This window comes from Kockiozyma suomiensis, assembly GCF_038497685.1.
Source record: "Kockiozyma suomiensis strain NRRL Y-17356 unplaced genomic scaffold V2V93scaffold_5, whole genome shotgun sequence".
Taxonomy (NCBI): Eukaryota; Fungi; Ascomycota; class Lipomycetes; order Lipomycetales; family Lipomycetaceae; genus Kockiozyma; species Kockiozyma suomiensis.
In genome coordinates, this window is record NW_027117668.1 from 119,819 (window position 1) to 140,499 (window position 20,681).

Genomic DNA, 20,681 nt, shown 5'->3' on the forward strand with positions numbered 1-20,681 from the left:
TGGTACCATCGTCCCTTCTCTAGATCGACAGTACCCGTCCGTTCACTGTATCCACGACCACAGCAGAGACTATACCTGGTACTCTCCAAAAATGATATACGCACTTTTGCAGCAAAGCTATAGCACTCAAGTCAGCAGTGGCGCCTTCTGTCTGCTCTCGACTAAAACATTGACCATAAAAAGGCGCGCATCCCCCGAGTGCACCAGATTTTAGTTCTTCGTACTCACCTCACTCTCGTTTCATATATACTCATTTCGCAATGAAGTTTTTTGTTCCCACTCTTTTGACTCTCGTTGCGGGTGCAATGGCTTCTATTGAGGTTGTTCTCCGCTCTGTCTCAACTGACCTTGCTATCAGCGGTCTTTACGTTGATACTCACAAGGAAGTCACTGGCACAAGCTGGCTCTTCCTTTCGGAGCAGGGAAACATTCAGACGTTCTATCATGAAACTGGCAACAACACTTTCCACACTGATGTTGCTGCTGACGCGGTTTACTATCTTCACGTTTCCGGGAACAATGTTGTTTTTACCACCAAGGCCTCTGATGAGTTTGGCATTGTTCCCTACCTTACCTACAATGGCTTCGATTCGTATTTCTATGCTTGCTCTGGCATCGTCGATCCCAAAGACTATAACGATCTGCAGTATCTTATTATGTACTACGAGGTTGGAGAGATAGTGCCTGCTGGTTGCTCTGCCACGTACATCAATGTCCTGTTGCCATAGAGGATAGGATGAAGTAATGGTCTAACGATAAACTTGAGGGTATTGACACTTGGATTTTGTTTTTTATGTGATACCAATAATATTGTTTTGTTTAAGGTGGTGATGTATAAGTATACGTGCGAATGTATTTATATTTTATCATCTATGTCTTCTGTGTAGTTTGTAGTTTAGTGGGTTAAGGTTCTATTGTGGGCTTTAAAAGAATAGTCGTAAATGTCAGTGCTTTGCTAAGCGACGGGGTGACAGTCTTATGCTTGGCAATAGTAAACAGCTGTCAAACTACCTGCTGCCGGCGGACGTCATTGGTCTGTAGCAGCGTAGATTCAAATTTGCCTTACTGATTTGTATATATATTTGATGACAGTATTGAGCCAATATATGTGCAGCAACGTAAATGCATCGCAAACTCTTGAATCAAATTCCCTCCATGTTTAAATGATATATACTTCCGCCAAATCACCGCACCTGCAAAAACGGTGTCTTTCTCGATCAAACAAAGCCCGGTCTTTAATTCGTGCTATAGAAAGTACTCAGTCATCGTGTTATGCTGCAGTGCTTGCTGCTCTCTGTACTCTTCATTCTCCGGTGCGGCATCAAATACGTTGAAAAATCGCTCTCCTGTGCCACTGACTTCTAAAACTGATGCAAGATTCCCACATCTGTAGCAATAGTTTGGCGCCGACCACACGGTCGATAATCGATCATCAAATAAAACTTGAAATCCCTGCTCACATAACTGATGTGCCCGCAATATATGAGCCATATTATTCACATGCAAAAACTTCTTCACAATCTCAGCACCGAATGTGTAACCTGCCCCGCGAGTTGATATCCCGAAATCTTCCTTTTCAGGATCGGGATCTGACCAGACAAGATCGGCCATGGGGCCTTCGTGAGGAATTTCCTTAAAACGGTCAACCACTCTAATCTGATCTATTGAGTGTACATTCGGTGACAGCCCTGTGAAACTCAGTTTTTATCAACAAATTGTTCATGTGCTTTAGGTGTATTGAAACTTACCGCCATGAATACAGAATATTCTATCGTCAATAACAACAGACAATGTCAAATAGTCAAACATATCGGTAAAAGAATTCCAAACGTTGGCATTGCCATACTTTGCCTTACACTCACTGTAGAATCCATAGTTTTGTGAAATGCCTCGCGACTCATGATTCCCTCGTACTAAATAGATTCTATGTGGATATCGTAGCTTGAGACACGTTAATAATGTCATGGTTTCTATGCTGAAATATCCACGATCGACATAGTCTCCTAAAGCAAGTAAATTTATTATTTGAGTAGAGTTCACGTCATAGTCGGAAGGATCAAACTCAGATTAAACATACCAAGAAAGAGATAGTTAGTGTTCGGTGGGAAACCGCCAACTCTGAATAATTCGATCAGATCGAAAAACTGCCTGTAACATTTTTTTTGGTCAGTAGTTGTTATTTGAAGAACAGTAATAACTGCGAGATCTAACTCACCCATGAATATCACCGACTACCGATACCGGTGCCTTGATATGTATAACATTACTCTCTTTTATCAACAGTTCCTTCGCCTTTGAGCAAAGCGATTCCACTATCGACTCAGCTAATAACTCTCTTCTATAAAGCCTATCAATGCAGTCGTCAAGATCGACTGAGCCGCCACCTGACAAGATACGTTAGTCTCAACAGAAGATTTTAATGATACCTGATTCCGAACTAACTTGTTGGCCCCAGCATCACGGTTCAGTGGAGTCGAGGGTTGATCACGTAAATTTCCTCCTTATGTATACCGTAGCCTTCTGACCCTGGCACTTATTATTTAAATTAGACTAATGTGTTCATTCAATCGTGTTGTTCCTTTAAGTGCAGACAGAACCAGATCAGATCGCGCTGGCTAAATGACAACCAGAGTATCGGCTAATTTTTCAGCAACGCTGTAAATGAAAAGCCTGACAATCAAATAATATAAGCAGATGAATGCTATAAATTTCACTGGGCCGCTGATGGGACAGACATTGCTGTTACTGCTCCTGCTGTGTTGTGATCTTTTCCAGCTGTATACGTAGTCGGGAGCTCGTCACTTAGGGTTTGTTGTTGTGGAGCGACACATTGTTTTGAAAGTATTGCGCATCTGTCTCACACCTGATGGTCTATTCTATGCCGCTGGATTTGGTTCATTTCATAGCCAATTGTTTTTTATTTAGATCAAAGGACTAAATCCTGCGTTATCATGAGCGCATACTATCCGCGCGGGTCTGATTCGCCTCCGCGCAATCATTCACATACAAACACTCACTGGCATCCCGCACCACCACCACCACCACCACCACCACCACTACTGCCATCTCAAGGCCCTCCGTCGCAACGGTTGCCAGATAGATATACTTCGAGTTCGTATGCAGATGACTACTATCGTCGTGCTCAGTTTGGGAGAGATGCGCAGAGTCATGTCCAGCCGCCACCTAGCGATCGTGCGCTAGAGCACGCACCCTTTGACAACAATCGCTATCCATACGATGAGCGAAATAGGGATTCTCCTCAATCATACGGAGGAGGCGATCGCTACTCAAAGAGGCCATATTTTGTCCCAGTAATGCCTCCCGCACCTGTACCAAAGAATCGGCCCGGCTATCCGCTATACGACAGCGCACCTGTACCACCTGAACCATACATTCAGACTCGGGATACATTATATCATGGCTCCTGGCCTAATGAAACGCGACGCAGCCCTCCTCCTTCCATGAGTGCTCCTTCTGCACGAGGATATTATTCCGCTCCGCCTCCTCCAGCGTCTCCAAATCAGTATCGGCGTGATGATCGAGGATATAACCCGAGTGTCTCCTATCCCCCCCCTGCTTCGGCAGGCCGCGGCGGTCAAGAGCCATAGTATGATATCCTTGGTTTACCTTTGAATCCTTGACAGTTGATGCTAACTTAACCAGTCATCGATCTCGCAATCGTCAGAGATCAGTCTCGCCTGACCGCCGCGGAAAGCACTATTCCTCATCATATCGCTCTTCTCGCTCGAATCATCAAGACACAAGAGATCAAGCCCCTCGATCTTCAGGAGTTTACGGTGCAGTTCACCAGCGGCCAACGCCGGCGCCAGTATTTGTTGGAGGATCGTCTGAACTACCGCCAGCCTTGGAATCTCTCAGTTATCACGTTCCTTGCGTTACTAAGCAGATACGCGCAGAAGATTTTGTGAATGATTCTCTCCTACCTATATTTCGTACGTTTTATTTCTATGTCTTCTTCTCAGGGAGCGCATATGGATGTGAATGTTAACTAACGACTATTGATCGCAGCTCTACGACCGCCTCAACGAATGCATTCACCGCTTGGTGCAACATTTTTGGATTCGGAGGCTACTAAGAATGGCGTTCCAAGAGTCTGTCTCAATAATGAGATAAATATACGAGATCCCGCTCGTGATTTGGTTGACCGCAAAGCTGTCTTGAGAAAAGTTCCGCCTAAACTTTCCAGGAATCCAGCTGATCCTCTAGATGATGTTCCGTTGCCTCCCAATAGCGGGCCTACTACAGGATATACACCCGGAAGAGGTCGTCTGTCAAAGTTGCCAGATAAAAATCAAGAGCGCAACGTTAAGCGATTACGAGACGAAGAAGATTCTGATGACGACGATGCAAACTCAAGTGCGAAGAAGCCGCACTTGGACTTGTCTTCGCATTCGGCTTCGGCGAGCAGCATGAGAGGCCATTTGTTTTCACCTCCGTCAGCTCCGGGGGCGGACTTGGCGCCTGAGTCAGAGTCGGGATCAATGCCGCAAAATTTACTACAAATCGTCGAAAATACATTGGCGCAAATCCGCGGCGGCGCAAGTAGCCGGCAAAGTACAGAAAACGATGAAGGAAGTGTAGAGTCGGCAAGCGTGAAAAAAAGCTAAAGAAAAGTAGAAGCCGGCAATTGTGGGATATATCAGATGCTTATACCGGATCTACCTAATAAAGTATTTTACCAGATGTTTTTGCTTCATACGATATCACCCCTTACCAGAAACAAATACCGGTCTTACAATTATTTTTATTTATTCCTTAATTTACCTGCGGATCTTTGCTATATTGTTCTTTCGCCTTTCTGGTACAATCGACATTGTCATTTTCATACACCCTCTGGTCGTTTGATTCTCGAATTTCGGGAGCAATAGTTTAACTGAGTTTGAGCATTTGGTTGGATTTACTCTAATTTATGAAATTATTTTATTTCGCTCTTTATATCATGCTGGCAATTAAATCAGTAGAACTTACCCCGCGCCCCTCTTCCCTCAAGGATGGAAGATTTGAGTCTGTAACTTTTTGCTATTACTCTGGAAGTATTTACGTACAACTTCGTCTTGTTTTTATGTGAATTGACTGTTTATTATGTCTTGCTCTTTGTATGATTATAAAATTATGGCAAAGTGTTTTGTGAACTTAAAAAGGGCAACTGGACTAACATTAGCATGTAATATATGCATTATTGCTAAATGATTTCGGTGATAAATGTAATGTAGCCTATGTGATGGAACAAACGGTAACCCTTGAAAATCCCGGGTTTTTCTTCTTTAAAGTTGAAGATGCGAAGTAAATGGAAAATCATTGATAAGTTAGATTTGGTTTTGTTACTGGGACTTTCGAGAGCCAAAGTCGACCGTGAGGCTTACAAGTGCGTGCTCAGAGTTGGTCCATACTCGGTGTCACACGCCCTTCGTAGTTTACTTTCCATTAGCTAATATCAGATACTCTTGCCGGGGCCAGTCATCACTTGTGGCTCCCAGAGTTTCTATCCCTAGAATTTTCGACGCGCATAACAGGTTTTATTTAGTTTGTTATTGAGCAGCGATAACTTGCGGTACGCGTCAGCTACACAGGTTCTTAAATGCGCCGTCTGGCCTGATCCACATATTCACACTTGCCAAACATCCACCTCTCTCACCGTCGTCGCATTTGATAAACAGGGTCTGCTATATTGTGGCCGGAAATAGTTATCAAACGATTTACTAGAGGATGGGCGTTATTGCCAGTAAGCCGGACGAGGCTGGCAGCGTCTATTTCACAGATCAAGCGCGATGTAAGCCACCTCTCATTTCAGGATATTCATAACCACATTTCTAACTGGGTATTTTGAAACATATAGTCTGTATATCAAGTATATCGGTATACAATGCATCTCAAAAGCCCATCTTACGAATATCGCCGACCGCCGACTTTCGTGGATTTGTCCCAGTTAGAGAAGAGAACTCGCCAATGATCGAGTTTGTTCAGGATATCGAGCCAAATAGTCGGATTCCTATTCTTCTGAAACTTGTTAATGATGGCCGTTTAGTTATCAAGTTTAAATTCATGCTTAATAAAGGCGGTCAGAGTGATTTTGCGATGGATGGTCTGACTTTTATGAGCTCGTCAAATGGAAAGCAGTTAGATTCGAGTTTGACCAAGGAGCTGCAAAACGATCCTAACGTATCAAATCCCTGTATAACAAAGCATGATTTTTGCAGCTAATATCTTGCTCTATAGATACAAAAGCGACAGAACGTGATATTTATTGGCGATCACAGCTCAAAAAATGGCAGTCCGATCGAATTTGAGTGGACTTGGGTCTGGACTCCACCTTCAGATATAAACGAGAATTTTAATGGCTGGCGAAACACTTGTGGTGTATGTTTGTCATTCCGCCCATCGATTTGAATCTTAATCTAACGATATGTAATTTAGTTTGCAGAGTACAACAAGCGAGAGCACAAGCTTAATAAGGTAGCCCAGCTTTCTTTCTGGGTACAAGATACTCCCAAATCGCTTTGGATGATTCCCGAGTCGCCTCGTCAGCTTAATGTCGGTCCATACGGGTCTCCTTCGAACTTCAGTGATGATTCAGTGTTTGATTCTCTTCCTGAATCCTCAGTCAGAGCAGCGGTGCACGAGGCTGCTGAAAGTCCAGAAGCATATCTTGTTCCTCTAGCGCAAGTAAAGACTTCTTCTAGTTCAAAATCGGCCTCGGCAGTTGCTTCTTCTGCTAAGATTGTCGACAGTACTTCGCAGCCGGAAGATGGCCCGCTATTCCGTGCTACGGTAGCATCTTTAGAAAAGAAGACTGCTTCGTTGAAAAATGTGGTCAAAAAGCTACTGAAGCGGACTGTCAGCATGCATGAAGCTCAAGAGCAATACTGCGCCTCGTATGTCGGCTTTTTAGATAGTTTGCGAGAGGCATCCAAAGATCTACTATCATTTCGTCCGGCTGTGGATAGCATTTTCGATACTATCGGCAAAGACTTGGTACGGTATGAAAAGAGAAATTCTAAAGAGCTTAATTCTCATATTATTGAGCCGCTGCGGCGATTATACGACGGCGAGATTAAAGCGGCGGAGGCAAAGAAGCGTGAGTTTGATGATGACTCTAAAGAATATTACGCATGGCTTGGTCGCTATTTATCGATGAAACAGGAAGTTAAAGGTAAAAAGAAGGTCGAGAGCGACACGAAATACCAGGACAAACGAAAGATATTTGAACTCAAGCGGTTCGATTATTTCACATTTATTCAAGATCTTCATGGCGGAAGAAAGGAAAACGAGACCTCATATCAATTGAGTGCATACATTGAGATCGTGATTAACAACTTTGAGGACACATTTCGACGAATCCAGAATGCAAAGCCACAGATCAACAACATGCTAAACGCGACCAAAGAAACCAAAGAGGAATGGGATATGCGGCGATTAGAGAGAGAAGAAAAACGGCGAGCGCTGGAACGTTCTGCCATGCCTGAACCAGGTCAAGCTGCATCAAACGCTAGCGTTTCGACTAGCGCGCCTGCCGGCAACGATCATGGAAAAACACACAGACGTGAAACATCTGTCAATTTAGCACCTGTTTTGGACGCCTCATCAGCCGTTAAATCCTCGAGTCTGGAAAGTCCTTCAGAAGAAACTGAGGGAGAAAATCAGCCATCTGATCACCGGAAAGAAAGTTTGCTATGGGCGATGTCTCGTCCTGGTGGACATAACGATCCTCGGAATTTGAACAAGCCCGGCTGGCACAAATTCTGGGTTGTGCTAGCAGGAGGACAGCTGTGCGAGTACACAAACTGGAAGCAATCGGTTGAGTTGCATAATGAGCCGATTAACTTAAGGATGGCATCAGTGCGTGAAGCCAGAGGAGCCGATAGACGGTTCTGCTTTGAGGTTATTACTCTACAGTATCGCCGAGTGTATCAGGCCACCTCCGAAGAAGATATGCATTCGTGGATTAATGCGATTTCAAACGCGATATCGAGCACTATCGAAGGTACAGAACCTCAGGTACTGCCGCATGTTCCAGCCGATATCGTACAAAGCTCGTCGATGAAGAACCTGGCAAAGATAGCATCGGGTTCGGGTAGTGGTCAAAGCGACTTGTTATTTCCGAAACCAAATCCAGCTACCCCTATTAGGCGAACGTCCCCTTCTAATGGTCGTCCGACTGTAGTTACTCAGCATTTGACAGATACGGAGGATTGGGACGATTCTGACGCTAGTGCGAAGCCGCTGTCATCGATTTCATCTGATAGCCAGTCGTCACCTGTAGCTGCAGACAAGCATGGATCGTTGATTCGTCGGGTGAGGGAGGCAGATCCGGCAAATAGCTTATGTGCCGATTGTGGAAGCAGTTTAAAGGTCGAGTGGGTTTCAATTAATCTGATGACTATAGTGTGTATAGAATGCAGTGGTCTTCACCGTTCTCTGGGAACGCATATATCGAAGATGCGCAGCCTTACGCTAGATATGACATCTTTTACAGCTGATTTCGTCGATTCTTTGCTGAATATTGGGAACAATAACGCCAATATGATTTGGGAGGCGCTGCCGGAGGCACGCTCTACAAAGGAAGAGCTGCAGAAAGTTATTGCAGAGCAGCAACAGCTTCAGCTTCAGCACCAGCATCTACAGAACCAAGGACGATCACCTCAGCTGCCGTCTACAACGGCAGGCGGGAGCGCCTCTGGAAGTAGCGCGGGACCGGCGCGACAAGCAAGGCTGTCATTTATCACCCGTAAGTACGTCGACCGGGCGTTTGTTGCGCCGGTGCCGCAGCCTAATTTTGCTTTGAGAGTAGCGGTACGGAATCAGGACATAGTCGATGTGATGCATGCTTTAGCTAGCGGAGGAAACCCGAATGCTACTACGCAGTCATCTAGCGCGACATCTACGTCTTCGTCCTCGTCCTCAGCGTCGATTTTGTCAGGCGGCGTGCAGCCGTATCCGATATTTTTGACTGCATTGGTATATGCCGGTCGAGATGCGACGACATTTGGGATTGCCGAGTTACTGGTACAGCATGGAGCCAAGATTCCTAGAGAAGTACCAGCTGAGCTGAGATTGTCTTCAGCGGCGACGGAATATATGACTAGAAAACAAGGCAAACCGCAAAGTGATGAAGGCAAGGCGCAGCCGGTCACGACGTCGATGCTACTCGAGGGCACAGTGAGGTTTCCAAGGAAAACAAGTCTGACTGCTTCACGACTTCATCCGGTGCAATCAAGCAAATAGATTGGGTGTTTTTAGATGAGTAAGTTGGTGTAAGGTGAATTGGGTGCAGAGAAATGCGGTAATTTGGTTCTGGTTGAACATGATGGGATATATGGTGTGTCACTTCGGAAGGCGCGAAAGCTGGTAATTTTTATTTTCTGGGCAGTACTGGGTGGAGAAAGATGACCCTCGTTGTATATATGAGCTGCCGCCTGTACAGTAATTGATTGGCTAATGGTAATTTACTACGACAAGAATAAGCTGACATCTCATGCCATTCAAGAACCTATACAATGTACTCTTTTGTAGATGGGAGGTGTGGTATGTGCATGTACCGAGAGGAAATCAGAGCAACGAGCGCGGTGGCGCACTTACTCGGCTTTTAGTCTCGTTCGGACTCCCGAAGACGAAGACGAAGATGACGGAAACCGAGCAAATTAGGCTCAGCAAGAGCAATCGATATCGAGAATTTTTATAAAGCAGGCTAATTGAATCTAGCATTGCACCGAAATGAGCCTAAGCGCCCAGTAGAAATCTCTGGCCGCGGTAGAATGCTGATAGTAGGCTGACTCTTGCCTGATCTCGCGAACCTAGGCCAATCTGGAATATAGAGACCGAATTAATTAGGCGTGCGGCTGGGCCTGGCCCATTGCGGATACGACCATCAAATTTGGCAGTAATATATATCTAGATGCCTTTGCGACTCCAAAGAATTGAGAGAATCGCACTCGGTATTATTGCCCTTATACGTTTATCAATTTTATTGCGTAGTTATTATACTTGAGCATATACACAGCGCACAGTGGTCTCTCTCAGCATTTTTCCGCTCGGCTGCAACTTAGCTCCAGAGACCGAAACGGGCATGTGCACAGTGCCACATTTCAAGCCACCTTGTTCTCCAGCCACCTCTCTGGCTACATATTCTTCCTCCTCATCACTCTCCATCTCCATCTCCATCTTCGGTCCCTCACTGCTCCTCGCCATGCTGGCACTATGGCATCCTCTGAGACGGCCGGATAGCGCCTCTACAGGTAGTCCGGCCCAGATCGTGTTCTCCTGTGCCTTCTTCACGCTCGTCGTACTTCTTCTGCTTTCGGGCCAGACTCGTATGTGCAGCTTGTGCTATTTCTGTTCACTTACATTTTGCTGACTTTTCATCTCTCTCGCTTAGTACACACCAGCGGTGTACAGGCCCTTTCTACTCCTCTTGATGATCCTTCTTCTCCATTATCAGCATCTTTCTCGATTTTCACCGATCCCGTGCAGATCGAAGACGTTTCGTTTCGGCGACGTGGTTCATGGCACTCCGAGCGAGGACAAGTCCTTTTCAAACGTCCCTCTGCTGTTCCCGATGGTTCCACTTCCGATATCTCATCTACTAGCCACGTCTCACGAATATCTAATTTGCGACGGTCGACTAGTTCGAAAGCCTCGGGTACCAGCATCGACGCGCTTGTCGAAGAGTCGTATAGTCCAGATGCGGTCAACACAGACGTCGGCGCAGCAACCTCCGGTAGCAACTCAAGTCCTCACGATCGTCCCCCGATCTGCGATCTACTTATAGATCCACCTTTATTCTCCCCGCCAGACACGCGCACACAGCCCAGATTTGTTGCTCTAGTGGTTGGCATTATCACGATCGTGACTGCGAGTTTGATGATGTGATTCGATACTAGTTGTAATGATATTTCGTTCTTTTTTTGGGAATCTGATGCGGTTTGTAACTTTTGATCCGGTCGAAATTGGTGGCGTTTGGATTTGCTTTTGCTCTTTTTTTTTGCTCTGTCTGTAGTATATATGTTACATTGGGTTAAAAAAAAATTACGTTTGGTTTTGGCGTTTTTATGTTGTCCTTGACTTGGTGACTTTCAGAAATTACAAGTCAGAGTGACGTTGGTTTATTCCAAGGCTAGCTTGGATGTATATACTGTCTAGCCTAGCTCCTTAATATGTAAACTTTTAATCAGTCAAAAAGTATATAATAACGTCTCCATGCGTGTGACTAGTAATAAATGTATTTTTTTTATTGTATGAAATATTTCTTTTGATCATTACAAGCTAGAAGGAAAAAAAGATCAAAGCACAGAGGAAGGCGTGCTCCAGCTACTCAAAAATACAAGTACATACTTAGAACCAAGTTAACTCTGTTTTCATTTGTATATCCAGTCATATTATAATCATCTCAATGTACTCTGGAGAACAAAAGAAAAATTTAATTAGTACGAACTGAGCGTAACTTTGCTTCCAATCAGTCTCTGGAAGCCACTCTTGTCAAGACAGACAGCCTTTATATGGGTCTTCGCAACGACAGTAGCAGCACGCGGTGCGTCATTCAGCAACGCCAACTCTCCAAAATAATCTCCTTTTGACAATTCATTCACTTTACCTTCTCCCTCCTTGAACACTTCAGCAACTCCTTCCTCAATCAAATAAAAGAGCTCGCCTACCTCGCCTTCCTTGACGATCACCTCTCCAGCTTCATACGTGGCAGCCTTGAGCGCATCGGCGATCTTGGCGCGTTCCCAATCATTAAGCGGAGTAAGTACCGGCACTTCCCGCAGAAAACCTTCATACATTGACCGCTTTGATGATGTGCGCTCCATCAGAATCCTTCGGAAGGCGGTACCGTCTAAAACCCAGAGAACACAAGGTTCGGTAGTGATGACGGTAGCAGCGCGAGGAGCATTGTACATTAACGCAAGTTCACCAAACGACGAGCCTGCGCCGGATGAGTACAGTTTCTTGTCGTTGACGAAGTAATCTACGCATCCAGACTCAATCAAATAAAACTTCTCTCCCTCATCCCCTTGCTTGATGATTGTCACATTCGCGGGTGTCTGCTTCTCTTCTAGTACGTTCAGAATAGTCTTCAGCGCCTCGTCATCTAATCCACGAAACAAAAAGTTTTGAGTGATGATTCGATTCAATCGCTCAAGCTGATCGGGTGTCTTTAACACTATCCGCGGACGCCAGGTTGAGGTAGAGTTGGACGGCGACAGCGACTCGCCAGAAACTGATGTACGACGATTCGAGTTGAAGTTGGTAGGCAACGATTGCAAATTCAATACGGGTTTATTCTCGCCTGTTGACTGTGACGGTGTTGAAGACAGCTCTTCTTGCTGTGGAATAGACTGCAGAGGCGCTGATGCTCTTGAGGAAGCAGCAGAAGGTGCCACCTGCGCAGGTGCAGAGACAGCAGCATCGGGTGCATGAGTCCTGAGCTCGTCTATCATGTCAACCGATGCCGGCTGGAAAGAGAATGAAGACGAGAACAGAGGGCTAGTTGACGAAGATGAAGATGACATGGCCTCTCTATAACGGATTAATACTATGACAAAGAGTTGGTCCTGCTCTGTACGGGATGCGATCTCGGCTAGTCACTGCTGTTCCAGGCTGCTTTGGAGCGATGTTTAATCGCGAGCAATCGCAGCAGAATGGGCTTTCAATCGCCCGACAACACAGAAAAAATAGTGGTCAAAGCGTAGGTAAGAAGAACAAGAAGTTTTCCGAAAAAGAAACCGAAGATCAAAGAAGCGGTCAAGAAAGCCGTGAAGTCGAGCCACAAACTTGTGATAGACTAAGTATTGGGTGATGGCGGGGAGCTTCTTCGGTTCACTGTGCACCTGCGTCATGAAGCATATGAATCTAGTGCATAACTGATGTTTTTACTCGCATTTATGCATAAGTATTACTGCCAAATAGTGTGGTTTGCTCTTGCGATTTGGATTGAATTTGAACCAATTGATTGGTTTAATTTGTATCAGAGAATTAATGGCTGCATAATAAGGACTAAGAGCAATTGATTTATCTGCTCCAGAGCTGTTATAATTGAAAGGCAGTCAATTGAAGTCTGTATCTTTCTATATACGACGACTAGATGTACATATTTTGGATCTCCTTTTGCTAAGAACTATATCGTCTAAAGATCATCTATCTATCTATAATTGCTCTATTTTTATAACTTCAGCTGCTCAGATAGCAGTGAATTACGTGGTCAGATTACAAACTTTAGTACTATCATGGAGCAAATACTACAACAGTTCTCCGTAAGAGATTAATAACTACGTACGTATCATTGGTACCAATATAAGAGTACCTGAGAGCCGACACAGCTGAGATATTCGAGCATCAGCGTCCAGTTATTGCAAAAGCAGTTGAAACACTTATTTTAACAATATCAATTGTACTCACGTAAGAGCTGTTTTGCAACTCAGAAACTCACCGATTGCAGATGTTGCTTATGCTACTGGAATAGCTATTTCAACACGCGTTTTTGTCGACTTGGAAGCCGCTGACTGCGGCAATTACATGAGAAGCCATGCCACCCAGTTACGGTGAAGATTCGCCCCAAACGAAGCGTTTTGACGAATTTGAAACAATTGGTATGTGCTCTTTTTAATGTGTTTCCTTTCGCGACGGGATCAGAGATACAAAGCTAATTATGGCATAGACTGGGTTCAAGATGCCGCGCGGGACCAATTACGGACGCGAGTGCGGAAATCTCGCGCCTACCGCGTATACGGCCGCACTACTTTTTCCGCGCTGATTTCTCGTTCAAGAGAATTACTCGAATCAATTCAAGGATGGGTAGTTTTGACTTTGATAGGTCTTGTTATAGGATCTTGCGCAGCAATTCTAAATATTGCTACTGAATGGCTATCAGATATCAAGCAGGGGCACTGCACCACTGGGTTTTATTTGAACGAGGAATTTTGCTGCTGGGGATCTGAAGATGGATGTCCCGAGTGGCAGCGGTGGTCACGATGGACTCCGATTGATTATGTTATATTCACAATTGTTTCGGTCGTCTTCGCTTGCTCGTCAGCTTATCTCGTGAAGATATACGCGCCTACGGCTGCTGGTTCTGGTATTTCCGAAATCAAATGTATCGTTTCCGGATTTGTCTTGAAAGGGTTTTTGAGTGGATGGACGTTTATAATCAAGGCTCTAGGACTTCCATTGTCTATTGCATCGGGTCTAAGTGTTGGAAAAGAAGGTCCTAGTGTTCACTACGCCGTGGCGGCTGGTAACGTCATCGCGCGAATGTTTAAGCGCTACCGACATAATGCTACGAAAATGCGAGAGATACAAACCGCATGTGCTGCTACTGGGGTTGCTGTTGCATTTGCAAGTCCGATCGGAGGTGTTTTGTTTTCACTAGAAGAGATTTCGTCCAAGTTCACGCTACGCACAATGTGGAAGAGCTATTACTGCGCTATGGTTGGAATCGCTACTTTAGCTGTAAGTTGCTATCAATTAACTCATTTAAAATTTCTGACTAAATTTCAAACCAGGCTTGGAATCCTTTTAGAACCGGACAGTTGGTCATGTTTCAAGTCCACTACGACCGCGACTGGCATTTTTTTGAAATTGTATTCTATCTAATTATTGGACTTTTTGGGGGTATTTACGGGTTACTTATCACTAAATTTTTCTTCATTGCACAAACATATCGTAAAAAGTACCTGGCAAACTACGTTATACAGGAGACGGCTGTTCTTGCAATGATTACAGCGTTGTTGTGCTACTTTAATCCGTTCCTGACGATCGATATGACTGAGAGTATGCAAATATTGTTTAGAGAGTGTGATGGCGAAGCGGACTATCATGGTCTCTGTGAAGCAAATAATCGGTCCAGTACGGCATTTGCGCTTCTTTATGCTGTCGTCGTTCGCTCGCTACTAGTAATCGTCTCTTATGGACTCAAAGTCCCTGCCGGAATCTTTGTGCCTTCTATGGCTATTGGTGCGTACTTTGGCCGGATGGTGGGTATAGCTGTTGAAGCTTTATATTCAGCGCATCCATCTTCGTCATTCTTTTTGGCGTGTAACGGAGAGGAACAGTGTATAACCTCTGGAACTTATGCTTTCCTTGGAGCTGCCGCCGCGTTATCCGGAATCATGAATATCACTGTGACTGTCGTCGTGATTATGTTTGAATTGACAGGTGCGCTGACATACATTCTTCCGACGATGATCGTGGTTGGAATCACAAAGATTATAAACTCGCGGTTCGGAAAAGGCGGTATCGCGGACCAAGCAATCGTATTCAACGGGATGCCATTCATTGACAACAAAGAAGAGCATGATTTTGGAGTGAATGTATCGGTGGCCATGACTGAAGACTTGACTGTCTTTCCCGCTTATGGCGCGACCCTTGTCGACGTGGAGAATACATTGAAGGATACTTCATACGGTGGATTTCCGATAGTGGAAGATAAGCAGTCGATGACATTGACTGGATATATCGGTCGCACAGAATTAAGCTATGCGATCGCACGCGCCAAAAATGGCAATGAGCTCGACGTTTCTGCCTTGTGTTTTTTCACGACATCAGATCAAGATCCAGTGCAGTCGTCCGCATACTCGAGGTCAGTTAACAACAGTACGCTATTTGAAGCCCCAAATTTAGAAGATGTGAATGGCACTGAGGAAGTTGAAATGGGGCTGGTCCTGAGTAGATCAAAGTCGCCTGTGTTCGGACGGGGACCGCATCTTTCGGTCGATACGTCCCGACAATCACTACCTGCAGCTATAGACTTGCCAGTATCAGTCCCGCCTCCTCCTGAATACGACGCAGAAGAGTTCGACTTATCTAGTAGTACAGTGAATGACGTCGATGCACCACAGCCTGAGCGTCGGGGTATGCATGTTGATTTTGCCCAGTTTATCAATGTGACGCCTCTATTGGTCAACCCAAAGCTACCACTGGAAGCGGTAGCCGAGATGTTTGTGCGGGTTGGGCCGCGGGTTATTTTGGTTGCTGAGCAAGGGAAAGTTGTAGGCTTGATTACGCAGAAAGATCTGCTTCGGTATCATTATAGTAATTTTCATCATTGATTTTCTTTTTTTTGTTATATTTTTGTGGTCATAGAGTTTTCATTTATTATGTGAGAACGTGTCTAAAACTTATGAGAGGGAAAGGGGTGGTGTATGAAGGGCTATTGTAAATAAATCTATATATTCTCTATCATGTAATCCTGTCTAGCAGCACTTGCGAGAACAGCTTATTTCTCAATCCCTTGCACTGACAGAATATTCAGTTTACAAATAAAACAGTATACAAAGAAGTACTAAGATTCAGTTTCTCTTTTTGACAGGGCTTGTCATAGTCTTCTTAACGGACTTTCTAGATATATACTTAGTGAGAACTGTGGTGCGAGGCAAGCGTTTCCTGCGCAGCAGCCTTGTTCTTGTTTTCAATTGCGCTTTCGATAGTTTCCTCACCCGCTACAATAGCCTTAATCTTCTCGTGAATGTCCTTATAGGAGTGGAAAACATGATAAGGAATAGCTTCTCTTTCGCAGTAGGTGATTAGGTCACGACCTACCTTGGCAAATAGCAAATCAGTCTCCTTAGCAGCCGACAAGTCTGAAACGCCGTCCCCGGCATAAAACAACATGGGTCTGCTTTCATCAGGAAGTTCTGCAAACGGCTTGATGCAGCGCGATTTATCGTGGCCAAAGCCTGATTCGTCACGATAAACTATATCCCAAGTTCCATCTTCGTGGACGTCGACGTCGTTCGCGACAATCTCGATGGTATCGGCGGCTTTTTGACCGACTAGCTTGGCGAGAAGTGCGTGAATGATGGGTTTCATGCCACTCGAGACGATGACAACGGGGATGCCGCTCTCGACTGACCATTTGTAGAAATCGGCAAAGCCAGGGTCTAGTTCAATGTCTGGTTTACGATTTAATATCAGCGGTGAATTCAATTATTCTGTATCAAAAGAGAATGACGTACGCTCTTTTAAGTACTCGATGCATTCAGGAAATGGCTTTTTAACAGACTGTAGCATATCGGAGAACGAATCCCTACATTCAAAGTTAGCCCAACTGTCAATTCAAGTAAACTACAAGCAAGCATACCTGAAAGTCATGGAGCCATCAAGAACGGCCTTGTTTAATTCTTTTCGTCTCTTTTCGCCGTATCCAAGATTATCGGTCATGTAATCATTGCTATCCTGTTTAACCAACGCGTGTCAACAGCCAGACCTTATATACAGCAACAGCAAAAACAAAAGTCAATAACAAAATAGACACGGGCAGTAAATATCATGCAAATGCGGCAATTGCCAACTAGCAGTGTCTCAATTGTTATTGCATATACTACAGCGACTATAGCCCCAGTGAAAGTGCAGTACGCGCCTTGTTTCACATCCCACACCCAGCAAAATAACCTAGCAAAATAGCCAAAAGAGGAAAACAAACCTGGATAGTAACAGTACCGTCCCAATCGGTAAACAGCATAGCCTTGACTTGTGGAGCGACCAACATATTGCACTAATAATTTTAATCGAGCGTGTGTGTAGAAAAGGAAATAGTGAGGTGGGAATAAAAAAAAGTATCTCGGATTAGACACCGCCGCTCTTTTTGTAGGGACGGCTTTGGGAAAAAAAAATACTCCCATTTTGGAAAGCGGAGATCCCGCCGGAAATACCAGATGTATCAACAGTTTGTGCACGTGTTTTCCAACACTCGATCCAACAGAATGGCTCTATTCTGAGTCTCGACATGTTTACACAAGCTTTTGATTTATTTATGATATGGTTTCTTTTAATCAAATCATTTGATGAGAATAGACGTCCCTTTCTTCTTAGGCGCAGCTAAAAAGGGGCTCACTCAAAGAGTTTCTACCATTTTCTCGGATACCAGGTAGAATTTGCTACCTCGGTTTTTAAGATTGACTGGCATTTTAAACATAAACTAGTATTGCTCAATGACAATAGGTTTGTGACACAGTCAACTGTAATACTAGAAACTTCAAGAACTAGAGCTCTCTATGCTTGCGATAGCTCATTTTCAAGATATGAATAACCTAAAATATGCTGCTCGTCATCTCAGTGACAGTTCTCGTTGTCGAACTTCAAGCAGTTATTAATCTTACCCTGTACTCTTTCTGTTGATATACCATGTCTCGACAACATATAAATGATAAAGATCTTCTATTTTATGTGAAGCCCAAATCATGGAATACAAAACATAAACTTATCCCGAAACATCACGACGAAAGTTGCGTACAAAACAGAAAAAGTGGTAACAAACAAAATAAGAATTCCCTAAAATGATGCGTATTCTAACGACATCTAGCGACTTGTCCCGGTCGAGAAACTCATCCAAAACATAAACCTTTAAAAGGAGTGCAACAACCCCTCAAAGAATACAACTTTTTTAGTGCTTAAACTGCTCCTCGGTGACACCTTTACCCATAGCAGCCGTACTACTCACACCTCCAGAGACCATCTTAAGTAAAGAGTCGATGTATTCGGCGCCTGACCACTTCTGATGCTTAACGACCTCGACTCCAAGGTCAATCTCAGGTCGCTGGACGAATTCTCCGTAGGCGCGCATGCCAATCTCGGCATAGCGCCGCGAGAAGTCGTCGACAGCGAGGGCAGTGGTGTGCAGACCAGCAAGAGTAATAAATTGCCATACAAATCCAAGCTTGCCAAGGCGCTTAATGTAAGCCTCCTGGTCCTCGGCGTTCATCGCGGTGGTCCAGTTGAATGAGGGTGAGAGGTTGTATGCAAGCCACTGGTGCGGGTGAACTGCCTTAACACCAAGAGCAAATTCTTCAGCCTGCTTGTAGTCGGGATACTTAGACTCCATCCAGAGGAGGTCGGCGTAAGGTGCATAGGCAACGGCACGAGCGACGGCGTATGCGGTGCCGCCCTGGATGCGGTAATAACCTTCACGAGTGCGAGACGCGTCCCAGTCCCAAAACACGTCGGTTCCAGTGAGCTGCTTTGCAATTATACGAGCCTCAGAGTTAGGTTTGCCTTTGATAGAAGACTCAAACTTTGAAATGAGCGCATCTTTTGACGAGAATGGGCCGGACTTGATGGCATCGATGACGGCATCTTTATAGAGCTTGACGCCCGCTGCGGCAAGCCACTCATCCTCGATCTTTTGTAGCTCATCTCCTTGCTTTCCGGCCTGTTCTGCCTTGACCATGATGGTAACGAGGTCAGGTAATGTAGGGTTGGTGGAGCCGAGAATGAAAGGGTGATCGCGGAAGTCAATGGTAGAGGTGATAAGAGTGGCAGCCTCAGAGTCGGTACGGGCAATTGCAAGCAAGTCAGAGCCCATTATGTCTGCCTGAGCACGAATAGCCACAAGGCGATTAATGTGCTCGGAGGTAGGGACAAGGACTTTGCCAGCCATGTGTCCGCACTTCTTGGTACCCGGAGCCTGATCCTCGATATGGATACCGGCAGCCCCACGCTCGATAAACAATTTGGTGAGCTTGAGAATTGCAGTTATTCCACCATGGCCGGTATCTGCGTCGGCAATGAGAGGACGCAAGAAGTCTGTGTAGTTCAGCTTTGCGCGTTCAGCAGCGGAGACGCTTAGACGGCTCTCGCGCTGTTTGCGGTCGTGGAAGAGTTGCGCGAACCAGAGGTGCTCGACCTTGTTGGGAACAGTGTCCATTGGGTAATCAGCAAGATCTGGCGAGGGCTCATTAGAGGTCGAGGCCGTCGAAGACGACTGCCAGCCGGAGACGTAAATCTGCAAGAGTAGCATGTCAGATGAAAAATTCAGGGGGGAGCGGCGCCGCCACCGCCGCACTGGCCAGCGATGACGTGAAGCGAGGAGCCAGACAGAAGCGCAGGCGGCTTAGGCGGCATAGAAGGGAGACAATAGAACGTACGGTATCCAAGTACTTGGCCATCTGGGTGATGTGGATTGGGTCAAGTGCACCAAAAGTGAATGAGACGGATTTTTCCTAAGCGAGAGATCAGCGTGAGTACAAGAGAAGAGTGAGAGGATGTTGCGCAGACCAACGAACCTTGTCGTGCTGCTGCAGGAGGGCAAAGAGCTTTTTGCTCATATCGTTTGAAGGGTATGAGATCTTGAGGGAGCCGCGCTTCTGAACAACGGACTCTGCGGTGTAGACGCGCTTTGTGTGCTTCCAGCGCGGGTCGGCCCACCACTTTTTAACGGCATTTACGTCGGCGTCGTACTGACGCTGTTCGGCGTCGAGGTCGATAGGAGAGTACACCATGGTTCTGGTAGAGAATAGAAAGAAGATACAAGATATAGTAGAGCTGGGCGGACCGAGTATATTATATGTACAAGCGACGGAGCATGCACGGTCGCGGGCGGGCGGAGAGTGAGCCTCGGACGGACCGCGGTCTTGTTGTGTCACGTGGATCCCCGCATGACCGGGCGTTGCTCGGTGCCGGCTCGGACCCGCATGTGCGAAGATAAGGTTGGTGCTAGTCTATTCTGGGACAGATGAGTCTGTGCGACGCCGATCGGCAGTCCGCCAGCGCGTCGGATCCTTGCTACCCCGGCCTGATCTCGCTCGGAAGCGTCTTTAGACACCGTCGCCTGCTTCAGTTCCTGATAGGCAGGCGTCTTCCGCATTCACACAATATCCGGTCTCGGATAGCGCTCAAGGACCAATATAGGAAATGCCCAGGACGAAGCAATGCTCGGGGTGAAGCAATGCCCA

General features: G+C 45.6%; 9 protein-coding genes across 9 annotated transcripts; 5 read left to right on the top strand and 4 right to left on the bottom strand.

Moving 5' to 3' along the window:
* The first annotated feature begins 222 nt into the window (after positions 1 to 222).
* V2V93DRAFT_367266 (uncharacterized protein) lies at positions 223 to 918 on the top strand. The gene has a single exon (XM_066909526.1). It carries the CDS (start codon positions 261 to 263, stop codon positions 726 to 728), a length of 468 nt encoding a protein of 155 aa, XP_066766397.1. The 5' UTR covers positions 223 to 260; the 3' UTR covers positions 729 to 918.
* V2V93DRAFT_367267 (Metallo-dependent phosphatase-like protein) lies at positions 845 to 2,863 on the bottom strand. Its single transcript, XM_066909527.1, has 5 exons — positions 2,443 to 2,863; positions 2,216 to 2,384; positions 2,078 to 2,148; positions 1,749 to 2,003; positions 845 to 1,688 (listed from the first exon to the last, which is right to left on the bottom strand). The coding sequence occupies exons 1-5, from the start codon at positions 2,456 to 2,458 to the stop codon at positions 1,246 to 1,248; spliced, it is 954 nt and encodes a 317-aa protein (XP_066766398.1). The 5' UTR covers positions 2,459 to 2,863; the 3' UTR covers positions 845 to 1,245.
* V2V93DRAFT_188239 (uncharacterized protein) lies at positions 2,586 to 4,916 on the top strand. Its single transcript, XM_066906966.1, has 3 exons — positions 2,586 to 3,607; positions 3,664 to 3,953; positions 4,030 to 4,916. The coding sequence occupies exons 1-3, from the start codon at positions 2,952 to 2,954 to the stop codon at positions 4,626 to 4,628; spliced, it is 1,545 nt and encodes a 514-aa protein (XP_066766399.1). The 5' UTR covers positions 2,586 to 2,951; the 3' UTR covers positions 4,629 to 4,916.
* Positions 4,917 to 5,449: 533 nt separating this feature from the next.
* V2V93DRAFT_367271 (uncharacterized protein) lies at positions 5,450 to 9,509 on the top strand. The gene is made up of 4 exons (XM_066909528.1): positions 5,450 to 5,791; positions 5,858 to 6,180; positions 6,238 to 6,378; positions 6,436 to 9,509. The coding sequence occupies exons 1-4, from the start codon at positions 5,728 to 5,730 to the stop codon at positions 9,241 to 9,243; spliced, it is 3,336 nt and encodes a 1,111-aa protein (XP_066766400.1). The 5' UTR covers positions 5,450 to 5,727; the 3' UTR covers positions 9,244 to 9,509.
* A 648-nt stretch (positions 9,510 to 10,157) lies between these two features.
* V2V93DRAFT_367274 (uncharacterized protein) lies at positions 10,158 to 11,326 on the top strand. Its single transcript, XM_066909529.1, has 2 exons — positions 10,158 to 10,328; positions 10,394 to 11,326. Exons 1-2 carry the CDS (start codon positions 10,205 to 10,207, stop codon positions 10,885 to 10,887), a joined length of 618 nt encoding a protein of 205 aa, XP_066766401.1. The 5' UTR covers positions 10,158 to 10,204; the 3' UTR covers positions 10,888 to 11,326.
* On the bottom strand, positions 11,189 to 12,810 carry V2V93DRAFT_367277 (cyclic nucleotide-binding-like protein). Its single transcript, XM_066909530.1, has one exon. The coding sequence runs from the start codon at positions 12,525 to 12,527 to the stop codon at positions 11,439 to 11,441; it is 1,089 nt and encodes a 362-aa protein (XP_066766402.1). The 5' UTR covers positions 12,528 to 12,810; the 3' UTR covers positions 11,189 to 11,438.
* A 546-nt stretch (positions 12,811 to 13,356) lies between these two features.
* On the top strand, positions 13,357 to 16,196 carry V2V93DRAFT_344965 (chloride channel). Its single transcript, XM_066907871.1, has 3 exons — positions 13,357 to 13,604; positions 13,673 to 14,463; positions 14,517 to 16,196. Exons 1-3 carry the CDS (start codon positions 13,541 to 13,543, stop codon positions 16,059 to 16,061), a joined length of 2,400 nt encoding a protein of 799 aa, XP_066766403.1. The 5' UTR covers positions 13,357 to 13,540; the 3' UTR covers positions 16,062 to 16,196.
* Positions 16,164 to 17,549, bottom strand: V2V93DRAFT_367279 (HAD-like domain-containing protein). The gene is made up of 4 exons (XM_066909531.1): positions 17,435 to 17,549; positions 17,093 to 17,187; positions 16,968 to 17,038; positions 16,164 to 16,904 (listed from the first exon to the last, which is right to left on the bottom strand). The coding sequence occupies exons 1-4, from the start codon at positions 17,498 to 17,500 to the stop codon at positions 16,363 to 16,365; spliced, it is 774 nt and encodes a 257-aa protein (XP_066766404.1). The 5' UTR covers positions 17,501 to 17,549; the 3' UTR covers positions 16,164 to 16,362.
* A 599-nt stretch (positions 17,550 to 18,148) lies between these two features.
* On the bottom strand, positions 18,149 to 20,491 carry V2V93DRAFT_188505 (isocitrate lyase). The gene is made up of 3 exons (XM_066906967.1): positions 20,013 to 20,491; positions 19,875 to 19,949; positions 18,149 to 19,732 (listed from the first exon to the last, which is right to left on the bottom strand). Exons 1-3 carry the CDS (start codon positions 20,226 to 20,228, stop codon positions 18,395 to 18,397), a joined length of 1,629 nt encoding a protein of 542 aa, XP_066766405.1. The 5' UTR covers positions 20,229 to 20,491; the 3' UTR covers positions 18,149 to 18,394.
* Between the last annotated feature and the right edge of the window lie 190 nt (positions 20,492 to 20,681).